The sequence below is a fragment of the Dreissena polymorpha genome, chromosome 11, assembly GCF_020536995.1.
Source record: "Dreissena polymorpha isolate Duluth1 chromosome 11, UMN_Dpol_1.0, whole genome shotgun sequence".
NCBI classification, from domain to species: Eukaryota; Metazoa; Mollusca; class Bivalvia; order Myida; family Dreissenidae; genus Dreissena; species Dreissena polymorpha.
The window spans coordinates 76,935,643-76,952,941 of NC_068365.1; the positions used below are offsets into that span (position 1 = coordinate 76,935,643).

At 32.7% G+C, this 17,299-nt stretch overlaps 1 protein-coding gene and 1 long non-coding RNA gene across 7 annotated transcripts in view; both read left to right on the forward strand.

Annotated features, from left to right (window-relative positions):
- LOC127849950 (beta-1,4-N-acetylgalactosaminyltransferase bre-4-like) overlaps positions 1-2,411 on the forward strand; it is a 14,951-nt gene extending 12,540 nt beyond the window's left edge. The window contains exon 3 of the mRNA XM_052382691.1: positions 2,350-2,411. Coding sequence (XP_052238651.1) covers positions 2,350-2,411 — 62 coding nt within the window. The remainder of the gene's footprint in view (positions 1-2,349) is intronic.
- A 1,778-nt stretch (positions 2,412-4,189) lies between these two features.
- LOC127850440 (uncharacterized) lies at positions 4,190-16,461 on the forward strand. 6 transcript variants are annotated; one of them, XR_008035293.1, is made up of 8 exons: positions 5,512-5,793; positions 9,221-9,306; positions 9,713-9,883; positions 10,064-10,234; positions 10,510-10,671; positions 13,750-13,925; positions 14,965-15,085; positions 15,805-16,461. It is a non-coding gene; the product is annotated as an uncharacterized LOC127850440 (long non-coding RNA). The 6 variants fall into 6 exon arrangements; XR_008035294.1 differs by lacking the exon at positions 5,512-5,793 and adding an exon at positions 7,695-8,455 and having other exon boundaries at positions 9,224-9,306; XR_008035296.1 differs by lacking the exons at positions 5,512-5,793; positions 9,221-9,306 and adding an exon at positions 4,190-4,244.
- The last annotated feature ends 838 nt before the right edge of the window (positions 16,462-17,299 follow it).

Here is a 17,299-nt window from a genome sequence, read left to right on the forward strand (position 1 = left end):
TGCTACACATGACATGAGAAGTCCATAACATGTTGTCTACTTTTTACACGTACACACTTCAAGTTATCCCCGCTTTGAGAATAATTTTCAAGTCAGTGAAACACAGTTAACTACAATCATATTCCTGGTTCCCGTCAACTACATTTTGTCTATTATACATGAAAAAAGCAACCAGTATTCCACACCTGTATAAATATGTACATGTCAAGGAAACATGGTTCATATTTTGTTATACACATGAACTCAACAGTTCAAAACATCGCGCCAAGTGTTGACATTTGTATTGACAGCAGTATTTAGCTGTTTTCATTAAAACATAGTATAGCTTATTAAACATCGGTAAATATCCATACGGATGGTCTTGGATAGCTAATTAGTGAAATTTATTTCAGAGAGGCTTTCTGAATGGGTTCTAGCAACGCTTGTAATCTAAATATATTTATGACCCGGGTAGAACTTTTGCCCGAAAATCAGCTTTAAATTAAGGGTATAAAAATATAATTTAGCTATAATTAGTAAATTTGCCCACCAAATGCCTGTATATAAAAGGATATAGGACATGTATGTTACCTGTTCCCTGCTTTCAATTGATTATCTTGGAACCCGAGATGTAAATACATGATCTTTGACAATTAAATAACAAATGAATCTTTGTATTACAACATCTGTCCATAATGGCACAGCTGATAAGTAATATTCGTCCGGCTTAAGTCCTTATAAGTTGTGTCATTATAGACAGCTGTCACACTGGCTCCATGTAATCAACCTTTGTAATGCAGATCACTGAAATAATGTGATACGTATATCATTAACAAGATATGAGTTTACCTTCTGTGTAACGTAAACATGTATCACTGTTCACAGTATTCTTTTCAACACTGATAAATATTCTTGTTAATGATATACGTATCACATTATTTCAATATTTGGACAAGAACACAGCTAGCATACCATACGAGCTCGTATGGTATGCTAGCTGTGTTCTTGTCCAAATATTTAATATCGTAGTATAACGCTAATTAATAACCTAATGTTATATATATATGAATATAAAACACACTGTTCGTATCAACTTCAAAAGGACAAATTAAATTACAGTACAAAATTTCTTCGTGAACATAATTGCACTAGATGATTATACGAACCAGATTCAGAAAAACTTTATTAAATGTTTACTGTCGTTACATTGCAAAGTTTAAATACGCCTTGATAAGTTGAGCGACACGTTAATAAGATTACTTGTTTCAAGTTTTCAACAGCATATTGTTTGTTTGATCTTTTTCAGCGCGGTAAAATACGGTAATCTATTAAGTAAAATGTATTCGAAACGTTTAACTCAACGATTTCGGTATTGTTTGTGTGAACATATTGAACGTAAAGGCGTTCAAAATAAATGCACCGTGTATATCAACTTCATTGATTATCTGATTATAAGGGTTGAGTTCTAACCACACCATTTTCAAGAAAGCACACGTGATAAAAATGTTAATTCATGCATATGTAAACGAAACATTATGCCTTTTAAACAAGTTATGGTATATTAATCATTTTGGTTTTGATTTAAAAAAACAAGAACGTCCAGATACAATCACAGCAGCATCTGTCAAACGTTTTACAATGAAAATAATGTGTTGTGTAATTTCAAGAAAATCAACTTATTTAACTTTCAAAGAGTTCAGAAAACATCCAATTCGACGGTTAAATCTCATGCAATGCGTTTGGATCAGTATGACTGAAACTTTCTTGTGAATAGACTTGTTTGAAACTATGGGAGGGATAGTGAGCACATATTTACTATTTGGTAGGTGTATTAGTAAAATTGTCGTAAGCAATTGTTGTCCATGTTTAAGATTATTATTAATATTGTGTTTATAACTAATAGTATCATAGATACATTGAATTCATGCTTGCAAGATAGATTGATGCTTGCACGATATTTGAAATGGTTCAAGGTAATGAAGAAGTTCTTTAAAGACATTTTCTATTAAAACTATGGCTTTTTAGTAAAATATAACTTTTGTTTATATACGTTTTAAACTGATGTCTTGAAATAGTGTTTGATTTTGAATTGTTTATTGGTTTTATTTAAAAAACAATTGAAACCAATCTGTATTATTTAAACACTTAATACGTAAAACTGATATTATTTAATGCTATATATTTATCCAGTAATACTTTGTATTGGTCTGTTGATTGTTTCATTAAAAAAAAAAATTCGCCTATAAAACAATTTAAGATATACATACATGATTTAACCCTATTTTAACGACAGCATTTTTAACTGTACTTTGCCTCACTTGTGCTGTATACATATATGGTATTATCATTGTATAAATGTTTGTGTTTAAGAGATGAGCTCCAAGTACGCTGCAAACAATAAACATGTTGCTACTGAAACTCAGATTCTTTAAAACTTTTTGTTAAAATTGTGTATTGGCAGCTTTGCTACAGTCAGAGATTCGATGTAACGGTAAGATTATAATCAATATGATATTTATATATTCGCTTAATGTGATGTACGGGTAACTATTTTAAGCCTATATTTATTTACTCTTAAATAAATTTTACATTAAGCATGTAATTTGTTAATTAAAATATCCTGCTTCTAAAAACGAAGTTAAACTACAATGTATTTACATATAATAAAACATAAATTCTATATTTGGACAAAGGAAAAAATCAAAGACAAAAATGGCAAGTGATTAATTCCTTTTGCTTCATTCTACATGTATGTAAATATATTTTTAAACTTTAGACTGCAAAGACGATGAGAAGATCAACTGTGTTATGTTAACTTCAATGTTCAACATATGCAATGTCAACATTGAAAACGCTGCTAAGCTATGCCCAAAAACCTGCAATTTGTGCTATTACCGTATGTATATCTCCTCCTTAAAATTCCAATCTAAAAAACGATACTAAATACAGCTCACAAGGGGGATATCGTTTACAAATGCACTCCGATCTGTTTTGTAAAATATCTATTGGTTGACAAATGCATAGATAAACATGTGATATTTAGATTAAGTAAAGCAATAATATGACATCTACTTAAATATGAAAACACAAGACCCGACCGTGTTTTCTTTTTGCGTTATTTGGGTTATTCGGGGATGACTAGAAGAAAGTCAAATTAGTGAAAACCGATCTTTGTGTTATAGAATTATCCACAAATCGGTATTCAAAAATGTGTCTTTTTCTTAAATACAAGTTTCGAAATGTACCCTTTTAACATTCCCGATGTCAGAGGTTTCATCAATGGAAACAAAAAATCGATAACAGGGCTGGCGATTCGAAATCTCGCATTCTCTATTGTGGGGGTATATAATGTACCGTGAAACATGTTAAACTTCGGTATCAAAATGTTGTTTATTTAGTAGTAAAATTAAGACGTTTTACATTTTACGCAACTTAATTATGTTTTTATGAATGTGTTTCGAATTGTAAGTTTGTAATCAAAAATATATTAAACGACATTCCTATTTTTGATAACGTAACTGAAGGGCGTCTTGATTTTGTAAAACATACATATGCTTAGATCGAAATTTTATGATAATACTTGTTAATTGTTCAAGTCATATTTGATCGTAGTTGTCATAATTTATTATCATAAGCTATCAGACGAAAGGTGGGTTCCCATAGGTCGGGAACGTTTTTGCAAAAAGCATAACCTTTATAACATTAATGAATGTATTTATCGTTATCTTGCACATAATATAGTCACATGCACAATTTCAAATCAAAATCTTTACTCATTACTGAGATATGCAAGCTTAAAAAGTGTTGCGTTAGAAAAGTCTCCAAGTATAGGCTTAACGACTTTTAATCGATTTAATCGGTCTTTAATCTAATCGAAAGATTTCACACTTGAATTTTCGAATATATAGAGGATATTTGTTCATGTCAGTGTAAGATCGTTTGTTATTTCACGAGTGATCATAGAAATATATTTTCGCCACGAGTGAAAATATTATTTTTCTATGATCACGAGTGAAATAACAAACGATCTTACACTGACATGAACAAATGTTCAGTTTCTTTAATGCCCCATTTTCAAGAAAATAATTAACAGCTGTTTCCCTTTTGCTGAAAAGATTCCCTTTCTTGGAGTTTCTCCCGTGGCGTGCCTCAATACACTGATATGACGTCATTTTGTTGACGAAATGACGTCATATTTTTGACGAAATTACGTCATTATTCCAGGGAAATTCTTCAGTTTAACTCTTTAACAATGTAAATAAACGGTAAGAAAGCATAAAACTTAAAGAAAATGTGCTGGATTCGGTGGAATATCGATTTTGTTTCAATCGTGATCATAGAAAAAATATAAACAAGGATATAAACAAGGGAAGTACAGCTTGATATGATAATCTTAAAATAGAAAAAGGAATTCCGAAAAGTTGTTCTTTTCATCGGTGAAAAGAACAATTGTTATTTTCACTGCTGTTATTTCACTGCAGAATTTCAGAAATGTCATATTTTATCATTAGGTATAAAAACAAGTTTTAATAGTCTTAATTGTAATTTCTACCACATATATTATATATATCGTTGCATAGTCAAAGTTCGTGGATTGTCAGTTTGGAATAACTACACGCGCTAGATTTTGACATCCTGGAGACGAAAACCGGAATTGTGTATTGCAAACTATCTTTTTACAACTGAGAACAAAATATTTGAATGAAATGCGTTCTAAACAGGAAAACAAATAGAATAATGGCCATAAGTGTATTTTACCTCCATTTTCATAATGCACAAATTTCCTTTGCCAAAAAAATCCGTAACAAATACATTAAACCTATTTTGCTCACTTTGTTTATATACAGCGTTCTATTGACACTGTATGTACACAGCCTCTTACTCGATTTTTAAATGCTTTTTAGGCAACGTAAAATAAGAAGTGTTTTACGGTACCTGGCTCCTTATGCCTTTTTATTTAATGAACACAGGTGGTTAGCATGTGGCTATGATACTTATTAGAGAAAAAAAAACATTTTTAATGATAAATAATCTAATTATAACGGAAAATCAACTTTTCTGAAAAAAATATTTCACTATCATAGGTATTTAACTCAAAATGACCCGAAAGCGAGGTGCATCGCTTTGAACAGCCATACCATAATCAGTTGTGCACGAACTCAGTATTATTCAACGCAGAAATGAATTTACTTTCTGGAAATGTACATATCTTGCCAGATTTCTGCAAATGCAAGGAAATTTATTTCTGCGTTGCATTTATAAGACCGAGTTTGTGAAAATCACTGTACACTTGATGAAGTTTTGCCTGTTTTCGGGTGATCTTGAGTTGGATACCTTATTATAATATATTATATATATATATATATATATATATATATATATATATATATATATATATATATATATTTATTTGATAGTGATTTTTTTTTCAGAAAGTTGATTTTTCGTTATATTTTGATTATTTATCATTCAAAATGATGTTTTCACTAATAAATATCATAGCCACACGCTAACTACCTGTTTTTATTTACAGGCCAATCCAACTCCATTGAAACATTATATATTTCATTAAATAATATTCTTTATAAATGTTCAATGTTTACTTACATGTATTTTTTTCATTCATGTTAAAAAATGTTTAGCAAGCACACATTTCTACATTTGGCCTAATCAGCTGTTCTGGAGTAATGACGACATATGTGTCATCCACGAACTTACATGAATTCAAAATGGCAGTTCATACTGATGGATGGTGTTTGTTAACTTGAAGACAATATAACAATTGAATTTGATTCTTTGTTATTATTCACACAGGTGAGGATTTAATTTATGCTTAATTATATTAATTTGATCAAACTAAAAATATAATTACTTATAAAACTGTTCTATTTGTTATATCCACGAACTTACGATAGACCAGGATAATATCAGTGCTTTCCATAGGATTTTTTGCAGGCGACTCGAGGTCGTTAAGAGTGGGTTATGGTTTTTTAAGCTGCCACCAATATACGTTATTTTTTACATTTGTTATGTCAAATTACATTATTTGGTGCGTTAAGACTCTTCAGCTATAAAACAAGTTGATAACGATATTTGTGTTTAATTACTTCAACCTTTTTCGGCATAGATACCTAAATACCTAGATACCTAAAATTCCGACTCCATTGATTACCCAATACATCATTATCAACCCTTCTCAGTCTTTGTATTACTTTATACTTACTACTTTTCCCGTCCCTATTTATGACCCAAAAACTTCCATTATTGCATCAGCAAATGGCAACTGGGCCGAGTGGTCATCATGGTCAGCTTGCTCCGTCACGTGTGACAACGCATCGCAGGCGTTAACTATAACATGCACCAAACCTCCTCCAGAAAGTCATGGAAATGACTGTGAAGGGTCTAACAAAGATTACAAACGAACCGTGTTGGGACCGTGTCCGGGTTAACACATGTTGGTTTTCTGTCGCAGTGGTCAAACATTTTTCAATGTTGTTTTTTAAAGAATTATTTTTTAAAATAATTAATTTTCAATATTTTGAATATAATACAGCCAAATATGTATCAATTTCAATTGATGTTAAACAGCCCGTTAATACATTAACCGTGACAACATTATATTTGATTTGTGTCATTCTTCTCTTCTTTATATCCATCATATCACGCTTCCTTTTCTTGAGGGTCGGGCGCACGATAGCTTTTCAATATTCTATGCTATATCTCAACCGGGTATTACAATGTGTACAATGACAACGAGCTGTCCAGGATAAGGATAGGTTTTCTCCATGCCCGTGTTATGAAAACTGAATGCATTAAACACATGAATATGTTTGAAATTGTTTCTCGGTTGGAAATCTTTCTTCTTAAAGGGGGTCAATCAAAAAGCCTGACCCTGACAGCAACTTAGGTACATCTTCCCTCATCGTTTTGTACATCTTCCTCATCTTCAACAACTGTTGCATTTACGAATATGACAATCGACCATTATAATGTTCATAGCTTCCTCACCAAGAAAGATTATCTATATGATGACCTTTATTTTAATGGTTTGAATACATTTACTGAAACTTGGTTAAGTTCAATAGTTGACGCTGATGATTTACCATTCATATCATACACCGGTAAGACGGGATATATCAAACGATCCCCCTTAGATATATACTCATATATATCAAATTTAATCTATACGGATCTTATAGACAACCTAACTCTAGTTCTTTTTCGATATAATGCAAAACAATTAGACCTTACTAGCTGGACACCAATATTGAAAAACAGTGTTATCACTGGTTACTTAAACACAGGCCTACATGAATAAACAAAACAGCAAGATCAAAATTTACCTTTTTTACAGCTCAATATCCCAGACTATTAACGAATCTACTTATTTCAGTGGCACCTCGAAATCTATTTAATTTATACCTTTTTATGGTAACATCTTCATTGAAGTTTGTTTAAAGTGACTTTAGAAACGTTTTCAAAACCGAGTCTTTAGTAACATTTAAAATAATCAAACACCCGAAGATCCCGTGTCATTCGCAATAACTGATAAATCAATGAGGTTTCGTGTCATAAACTCATGTTCATTGCACGACCGTATTGGTTCAATAAAGAATAAAACCTCAAACATAATAAATCTAAAGAGATCTTAAAATTTAGCTTCGACATAAAATACCATCTTTGTATATACACCACATGTATTAGAACATTTCTGAAATAAGCCGATGTAGTCTGGAATATTATAACTACACAAGATGAAGTAAAATATGCATCAGGAAGCAGCGACGATAACTATTGTGGGGACACTTTAATATAAAGAAGTGAAACTTCAGCTGCTGGAGCAGTATTGAATTTTCATTAAAAACAATTAGTTGGTCCTTTATTTAAGGCAAGTGACCGATTGCCCAAACAGTACAAAACAGCACAATACAAACCAACATAAACACAAAATATGAATAAAGCTGGGGTCTCCGGCTTGGAACGGTCAATGCAAAGCATTGGGGGTTTTAACCTGGTTATAGAGCGCTCAACCTCACACTTGGCCCAGCAATATTCATAATACATTTAAGTGTAAATAAAATTTAACGTTATAGCATTGTAACTCAAATTAAACAATAATAAAAGGGAATTAAAACGCATTCAATTTAATTACTATTTAATTACTCAATTGCATTGAAGATACAAGAGTAACAGAGCTACAACTTTTTGACGAACGATCAAATAAAACTATTAACAATTGTCAACTACATTCCTTCTTTATAGAAAATGATTTGAGAATATAGCGTCATGGAGTTAATATCTCAGATAATCATCGCGCAAATACAGGAAGAAGCAGCATTACAAAAGAATCTTTTTAATCAAACGCCTCTCCAACCGTTTTCAAGATGAGAGACCACAACTTATCTGACCAACTACTTGAAGATGATTGTATAATTACCTATAAACCGCATATTTGTCTGCTGGGATCCCCTCTAGCGTGAGTGTAACAACGGGTTATTCACTTCGTTATTCTGACAACGCAGTGTTCCATGTAAAATCTCAGCTCATTTCACGATCCTTCCTACACATTAACTATAAACTTATGGATTATTTTCCAACTACGTTACTATGACGGTGAGCAAATGCCTTATATTCTTCATGTACGTTTGCGAATGCATTGCAGCAACATTTGTACGCGAAAATTTGAACGCAAACGAAAAAAGTCCATATTTGCCATTTGGTGAGATTTAAAAAACAAATAAGTATTTCTCCACTTGCAAAATGTATACTGAAAATGAGTTATCCAAATTGACGATATCTCCCGCTTTAACCATAACTATGCAAATAATTCTCTTTGGTGTGTAAATGTGGATCATACGAAGCAAATTAATTGATATTCCAGCATGTTAAGTCTTTCAACTGAGATTGTTATAGACTTTAAAGATACTCTTTATCATGAACAGACCATATTCTGCTAACAATTCGCCATCATGAAACTGCTTTTCGCAGTTTCTAAAATTCTTCTACTTTTATCTCTTTCAAACTCCTAAATTTGAAAACTCTTCTACTTTAATCTCGTTCTAACTTCGTTGAGCAATATATAAATTAATGCTGATGAATGTAAACGTTTTCCCTTTTTGCGTTCTACATTATCCTGTTACTCTTTTTCTATATTGACTAATAAAATTACCCATTCTCTAAACCGTTTTAATGTTATAAAAATGTTTTTATAGGTTTTGACATCTCTATAAATTATATTTAGCAGGTTTCACCATATAAGCAGCATTAACAACGGGCAGAATAGAGACCTGGCATAACCTGAAGCCTTTTTCTCGATTAGTTCAAAATGTACTTTGCATTCTTTATTTAATTCATTATAGCAATGTCTACATGTTTGACATGTATATATTTTGTCATTATAAGTATCAATGTTGGTATTTTATTGCTCAGATGTCTTTAAGAATAACTGAAATAACATTATTTAAAAAAATATAAAAGAAATATAATATCTGTAGCATTTTGATTAAAATATGCAAATTAAAGTAATGAAGAAGCGTTATACTACTATAGGCAAATATTATTTTGCGATGTGTTATCTTAAAAATTACTTATTCCTTTTGTCCTATTTATTTCACAATATTTGGAAACCTTTGATACTGTTGTATAATGGTATTCTCTTACTTAAAATATAAAGACTGCATTTACGAATTCAAATAAAGTTATGCTGATTGTTAATTTAATAAATATTTATTAGTTGACGGCAACTGGACTGATTGGTCAACTTGGTCAGCGTGTGCAATCACGTGTGGTAATAACACGCAAACAAGAACAAGAACATGTACTAATCCTCCACCTTCCCACAACGGTACGGACTGTGAAGGGACTACTGATGATTACCAGCCATGTCTTCGAGATCCTTGTCCAGGTAAATGTACACAGTGATTAACTCAGATTTAATGCAATGATAACATAATAACAACGGTTAATCACATCCCCTTTATATGTGTGTTTTTTGTTTTTATTTTGAGGTGGCATTTACAACTACAAAAACGCTTGCATTGTCTATTCTATAATTAATTAAAATACCAATAATCATAATTATTAGTTTACGGTAACTGGAGTGATTGGTCAAGTTGGTCAGCGTGCTCTGTAACATGTGGAAGCGCCACGCAATCTAGAATAAGAACTTGTACAAAACCTCCACCTTCACACAACGGCACAGAGTGTGAAGGTTCACCAGAGGATTATAAGTCCTGCATACATGAACCCTGTCGAGGTATGCATTTATGCTTGGTTGATGTTAAACAAAGAGTGCATGGTGAATACTTTTGGTGTATCAACTTAAAAAATAAAGCGCTAGATTAAATACTTGATTATGCATGTAATATTTCATAATGTATTAATAAATCAATAACATATAACATACTGGGAAAATATTAAGTATGTGCAATTGCTTTTTTAGCACAATAATTTAGTCACCTATATCTAAAGCTGTACAGAAGCACATATTTACACAGATAGTTTCTTAATCACATGTTTCTGACCACTTAGGCTGGGGACAGTGAAGTGAATGAGGATCATGTTCGTCGACTTACGGTGTAGGAATACAACATCGAAACAGGTTTTGTTACACGCCCATCTTCGCAAGTATAGATGATCTCTGTGTTGGCGATTATGCAGCCGTACACATATGTATTTCAAGCGCATTCGCAGGTATGCAAATAGATATATTATACGTAAGCATATCTATAGAATCGATGGGCGATTTTCACACTCCAGATATCGATATCGAGTATTGTAGGAATTTGCTCCCTTGATAAAACGAATGGAATACGAGGCTGACTCTGTGAATTTCTGGTATTGCTAATAGAGGCATTAAAATGAACAGTGGAAAACAAAGTTAAGTAAAATAATGCAATTGTTGTGTGTCCTTACACCTCTCTTAGCTTGCTGTACGAAGGTTATTGTATAGGTGGATTATATCAGGGAGGCGGATACATGGCATAACAATACAAACAAAGGGTAAGGATGACACCAACTTCACGGATGGTGCATTGGGTCATTTGGAAGATATTTTGTATTGGAAGTGGGAACTTATCAACCCCCCCCTCGCCCCCCAAAAAATCGAAATGTTTTTCCCCCTTTCCCTCATCTCATCATTAAACATTAGATTTAATCTTGGGACAACTCTTTTGTTCACCTGGCAGATGCTACACAGTTATAAACGTATACGCACATTTCAAATATTTGGCTTACTGCAAACAAATCGTCAACATCCGCAATTACATGACCATATTCAATATACCGCCAGACAAGCAGTTGCGCAGTTCTCGCAGGTATGGTATTTCATTTTTCAATGCAAACTCATTAAAGTATAATGATATAACTACATTAGTTCATCATTTGATTTGACATGTGTTTGCTCAAATTAGCCGATCGAATGAATTATATAGTGATAAATTAGTAGAACGTACGGAAGTCATTCACAATCTCTTAGACCCAGTATTGTAACTTAATTTAACTTCGATTATGAATCTTTTTTTAGAAAATTCACATTAGTATGAGGACAAACATCATCGAGCACTTCAGATCGCAGACGTATGTTCAAAACTAAATCTAACGGAACTACGTAAAATTGCAGACATTGACTTTCCGCCCTCCTAGAACTTCTAACCCTCCACAAAACTGCAAACAATCCAGAGTGTAACAGGCATGATACGTTACCACCCTGAAATTGGCCATAGGAGAGTGGCCACATTCGAGGAAGCAGGGAAAGTTGCAAAGCTCTACGCCAAGTACTAAAGTACTGAGGTCTGTGTTTCCTTGAGCACTTTCCAGTTTGAATTTAGAACATGTTTGGAAATGTTCAGTGAAGGCAAAAAGGCTTGTAAAATTTATGACACGCCTGTGCAAAACAGTAACAATAAAAAAGCTAGGCACACTGAACGCAGTCAATAAGTATAAAGTTTTACAAAAGAGCCAGAAACTTAGGGATGGACCGATTCCATTCATTAGAGGTTTCAATGAAGCAGCCAAAAACCGGAGCAGTTGAACTGATCTGGAGCACAGGCTAAATGAACGCTCAATTCTAGATTGGGCAAAGTAGAAACAGGAGTTGGCTCAACGAAAGGAGAGGACAAGACTGAACATACTTAAATCCAAAGTTCATTGACGGTGGAGAAGTTGAGAAATTCGTTGTGGAGTTAAGTCTGAACAATATTTCAAAAATGAAGAGAATATAGCTTGATGTCAAGTTTTCGAAAGAAAGTACCACACTTCTGCGTGAAGTTGATCCACTCTTCAAAATCCAGGTGATACAGCCCAGGGAAGATGTGGATGAAGACAGCGTTCGACTTTGGAGATGCTCTCATAGCATACCTAGGCAAGAAGATGACCGAGCCAATTGGATATGAACAATTACGATAAATCTTGAAAGGCTTAGACAAAATGTGAATTTGCTACTAAAGGGTGAAATATTCAAGTTATTTCCATGTCATCGTGACTGAATACAACATAATTAACTGTTTTGTTTTTATTTTAATTAAACAATGTCCAATGTTTTCAAATCCGTTGTTTAGTTTTAGCAGATGATAATACAATTGACAGCACACCATGAGCGTAGGCAAACAGTATTTATGCAAAAAATATAGCTTATGCATTCCAGGCGGAATGTGTATAAAATGCCACTTTTGTGTTTCTTTTGTCATTTTCAAATGTGTGTGTGTGTTGGGGGGGGGGGGCAATTTTCAAGATACAGAGTTACTTTCATGTTTAAAATTTATTTTTATATTTAGTGTTAAATATTTCAGAAATGAGTTTGAAAGGTTTTATTATACAGCATATAAGCAAACAGTAAGAATGACCCATATATACTAGACGGAATGTGCAAAAAATGCCACTTGTTTTATTTCCTTTTTTTCAGTTTCAAAGGTTGCGTATTTTTAGGATGCATAGTTACTTAAGTGTAAAATTTCATGTATTGATAGTGTTGATTAAGTTCAAAAAGAGTGCATTGAAATTTTGAACTTGATGATTAATTTCCATAATTATATGTTGAATACGTAGTTCATAAAGTAATGCATAATATATTTTTACAACGTATGAGCATTTTATAAAACATCGATAAATGAGACAGAGATCCAATAATAACTAAATCAATTGGTTTGACTCCATGTTGCTTACGTAATTATGAAGTGTCATCGTATGATTTTGGCGCAACTATAAACACCATGGTTACCAAGTGGTCATTAGTGTATGCAAGTATATAATCTAATTATAGATTATGCAAGATCCGACCGTAAGTGCTATTAGCTGTTAGTAACAATGGCATAATGTATATTATTTTAGATCAATATTTTCAATGAGCAAATATGTATAGGACGAAGACGTTAAGTGACCGCTATGTTGCAAAGTTAAACATCGCGAGCCTCGTTTGGATTCATCTACAAAAATTGCTTGGCGGTAATCGCTTACAATTATAATGTGAAGCACGGTCATTCGTGCAAAGAAAATAATTCACACAACTACTTTTTTAAACATATGTTTAACCTTCTATTTCAAAGGAATAATTTCAACGAAATAAAGATATTCTGATATAATGAAGCAACATGTTAAACTTCGCACTAAAGATGCGTGCTGGAATTTTTAGTTGATGTTGAGTACTGCATTTTTTTTTAATCTTGAAAAATTGCAATGTATATTGCATCTATGTATGTACAACTTGCATTCGGACCTTTTAATCTAAATACTCAAAAGTATCAATTTTAATTGTGACTCCTCATATTTTTTCAGATGGTGGATGGACCACGTGGTTATCTTGGAGCACGTGTTCAGTCACGTGCAATATTGGACTTACCAGGCGAACGCGGGCCTGTACAAATCCTACACCTCTCCCTTTTGGTCATCAATTTGAAGGACCAAATATTGATCTTGCTATAATTGCTACAATCAGCACTTCCCTACAATAGGTAATATCCCAGTTGAAATTACAATCTTGGAACGTCTTACTGTTTGTCTATTTGTTTAATGCAATTTATACATTAACATATTTTGTACCGCTAGTATATACATACTAGTACTTAAATGTAAAGTAATAATGGCAAAATTAATTATTGGTGTTCACTACACTTGAAAACTGGTAATGTATTAAAACTCTGATACAGGGTATATGTTCTTATTTCACTAAAACAAAAGAATTGAAGACCCGCACTTAATGTATTGTGTCCACTTTTTAGCACCACTTTTATAAACTTTTTATTTCAATTTTAGTTTAAACCTATTTATTTTAGCTCGATAGCATCGAAAGCATTAGGCTTATATAAACGCTCTCGAGTCCGTTTCCTGGGCCTAGCACCGGTACTTGGTGTCTTTCGGGGAGATCTAAAGAACGCTCCCAAGGTGGGGATCGAACCCGTGACCTCTCGGTCGCTAGGCGGACACCATATCCATTACACCACGGCGACCATTTCAATTTTCAACTCTTAGTGTTATGTTAGGCGGAATGTCGTCACCTTGAATTAGACTTCTATCTACATAATTTAAGGCGTAAGTTTAGAGACATTAATTTAAAGTATTGTACATGTATTTCGAAAAGTCTTTAGAGGCATTTAAGAATAACAGGCTTCTAGTCGCTAGATGTATTGCTCCTTTTGAAGTTGATGGCTTTTATTAAATGGTACGTATTATGATATGTTAACATATACGTTTCATTAAAGGCTTGTACTAGTTGTATTAAAAGCTAAGTGATTTTGCAAAGAACTGTTTTGTGTTGTATGTAACTTCAGGATGGTTACCAAACACGTTGCTATACGGAAAATATAATTTGCCTTTACCATAATCTTAAACAAGATAACGGTTTCGAACGTTTTTGAAGGAATATGTCCATGTGTTATTTATGATGTACAACATTTAACATGTTCTTTCAAAATCATGATTTATTTAGACATTAAGTTAAATGAGTTGTTGGTCAAAACCTTTTAATAATAATCACTTATTTTTTCTTTTAAGTCCGTTTGCATTCTGGCCTTCTGGAAATTTACGTAAATGGTCAATAGGGAACCGTGTGTGATGATGACTTTGACGCAAGTGATGCCCAAGTGGCTTGCAGAATGCTTGGTTTCAATAATACGTAAGAAGTAATTGTTATATAATTTAGTATTATAACATAATTAAGGGAGGGGGTGGGAGGAGGGAGGGAGAAAGTTCTTTAAAGTTTGTTACGGTACAGAACCTACAGCTACACGCAAATGACTTGGAGCATATTATTTTCGCTTGATTTGAAAATAGATTATATATACTTGAACGCAGTGGTTTAAGATGTATATTACATTTTATGTTAATATCTGAAATCGTAATTATAATTATGCTAATCATATTGAAGTTCAACATTAAAGGGCTGTTATAAATATTGAGAAAAAATGACTTAAATGACGAGTTCTTACGCGAACTTGCTGGGAAAATCACAGTCGAAATCGATCGTTTATAGAAATGCCAAGATTAAAATGAAACTACAGAACATTAATGTAAACAAAAACAGAATAAATCGTTTTGCATCATGAAGTAAAAAATATAAAAATCTAGTTTTTTTCGGATTATTAGAAATACTTAACATTTATCATGCAAACTGTCACAGTAATCATCCTTACCTGAACCACGACTTATTTAATCATCGTTATGAATGGTCAAATTGCTTAATTTCCTTTTTATATCTTGCATAATTGGCACTATAATGTTCATTGTAGTTATATGCCATTGTCGATACGCAAGAGTAAATGCACATTATAAAGAGATGAGCGGGGTAAAGACAAATATAGTTCTCAGCTTTTGATTTGTTTATTTTTTAATCAGACAGCTACAAAAATAACTCCTCCAGTAAAAGGGTACGAGTCAATGCCGATCTGGCTGGATAATCTTAATTGTACAGGAAATGAAGATTCCTTACTGGAGTGTTCCCATAGGAGAGTAGGTTCCCATGATTGAAAACACAGTAAAGACGTTGGTGTTGTCTGCTGAGGGACCAACATAAATGAATGCTCCATTATGAGCACTACCACACGTTGACAGAACAGGCGATCATATGAAGATATAACATATGAGTTTGTGGAACGAATTTGTGTTAACTCTAGCATAGAGATTGGTTGACCTAACTTGCGAATATATTTGTTAATACATAAGTTTTTCATGAAACACTTTTTTAAACAAAATGCAACTGTTAAATAAAGCTGCATATTTTGGCTCTGCATTAGTGAAAGTAATGAACGCAGGTTCAAAAGTTCAATATGGGTTGTCGGGCATTATACGTCAAGTAATTTTATAGGAGACTCGTTCTTTTCTAAATTAAGTGATTTGGATCGCAGCCACTAATATATTTATTTTACAAGACACAGTGTTAAGTGAAATGATATAATGAAGTTAATGTGTGAGTGGTTTATGTCATGGGTATATGTCTTGAATTGCGATAAAGCTATTAGTATTCCATTTAAAAGCTTTATACATGATGAACCATTTGTCGAATGAAGATTGAATGTATATAATGTTTTTCTAAATAAATGTTTATAAGCATGTGTTTCATTTTGGTTTGATTAACTTAACAAAGTTAATCAAGTATAATGCATTATTGAATGTGTTAACGATTTCAGCATGGCATAGTTAACTACAGTTGACGTTAACTATAACATTGTCCATATTATTTGGCACAAACATTTGTGTAAACCATTGGCACGTGTTTGTTGTTAGGAGACCCCGTTCATCGTTCATAGAACAAAATTTGCAAAAGTCACAATAAATGTTATTGAACCACCTATATATATATATATATATATATATATATATATATATATATATATATATATATATATATATATATATATATATATATATATACAAGGCCGAGGCCATAAAACCAAGAATGAAGACCGTTCAAGAGGTACCGAACGATGTAACAAGAAGGAGTACCGATTAACACGCGCAGTACAATTAAAACCATAAAATACGATGCCATTTATGACAATGTTAAAACACGAACACAAAGTCTTTTTATAGATACGAATCGCGCGACAAGCATAATACACTTTACGGCGAAAATTAAGCGAAAATTGCAGTTCACTATAGGAACACAAACCATACGACAAAAACAGTTAAAGGTTTGAAACAAAAATAATAGACAAACATACACTTCAATGGTTGTACGTGGATTAAGCGACATCAACAGTATAATGTTATCGAGAACAAAGCAACAATTACAGTTTCATTTTTTAACATAGAGGAGGCGAAATACACGTGAAAATATTTAAACAATGATTCAGCGACACACATTTCACTGCTAAAACTAAAAATGAGCGAA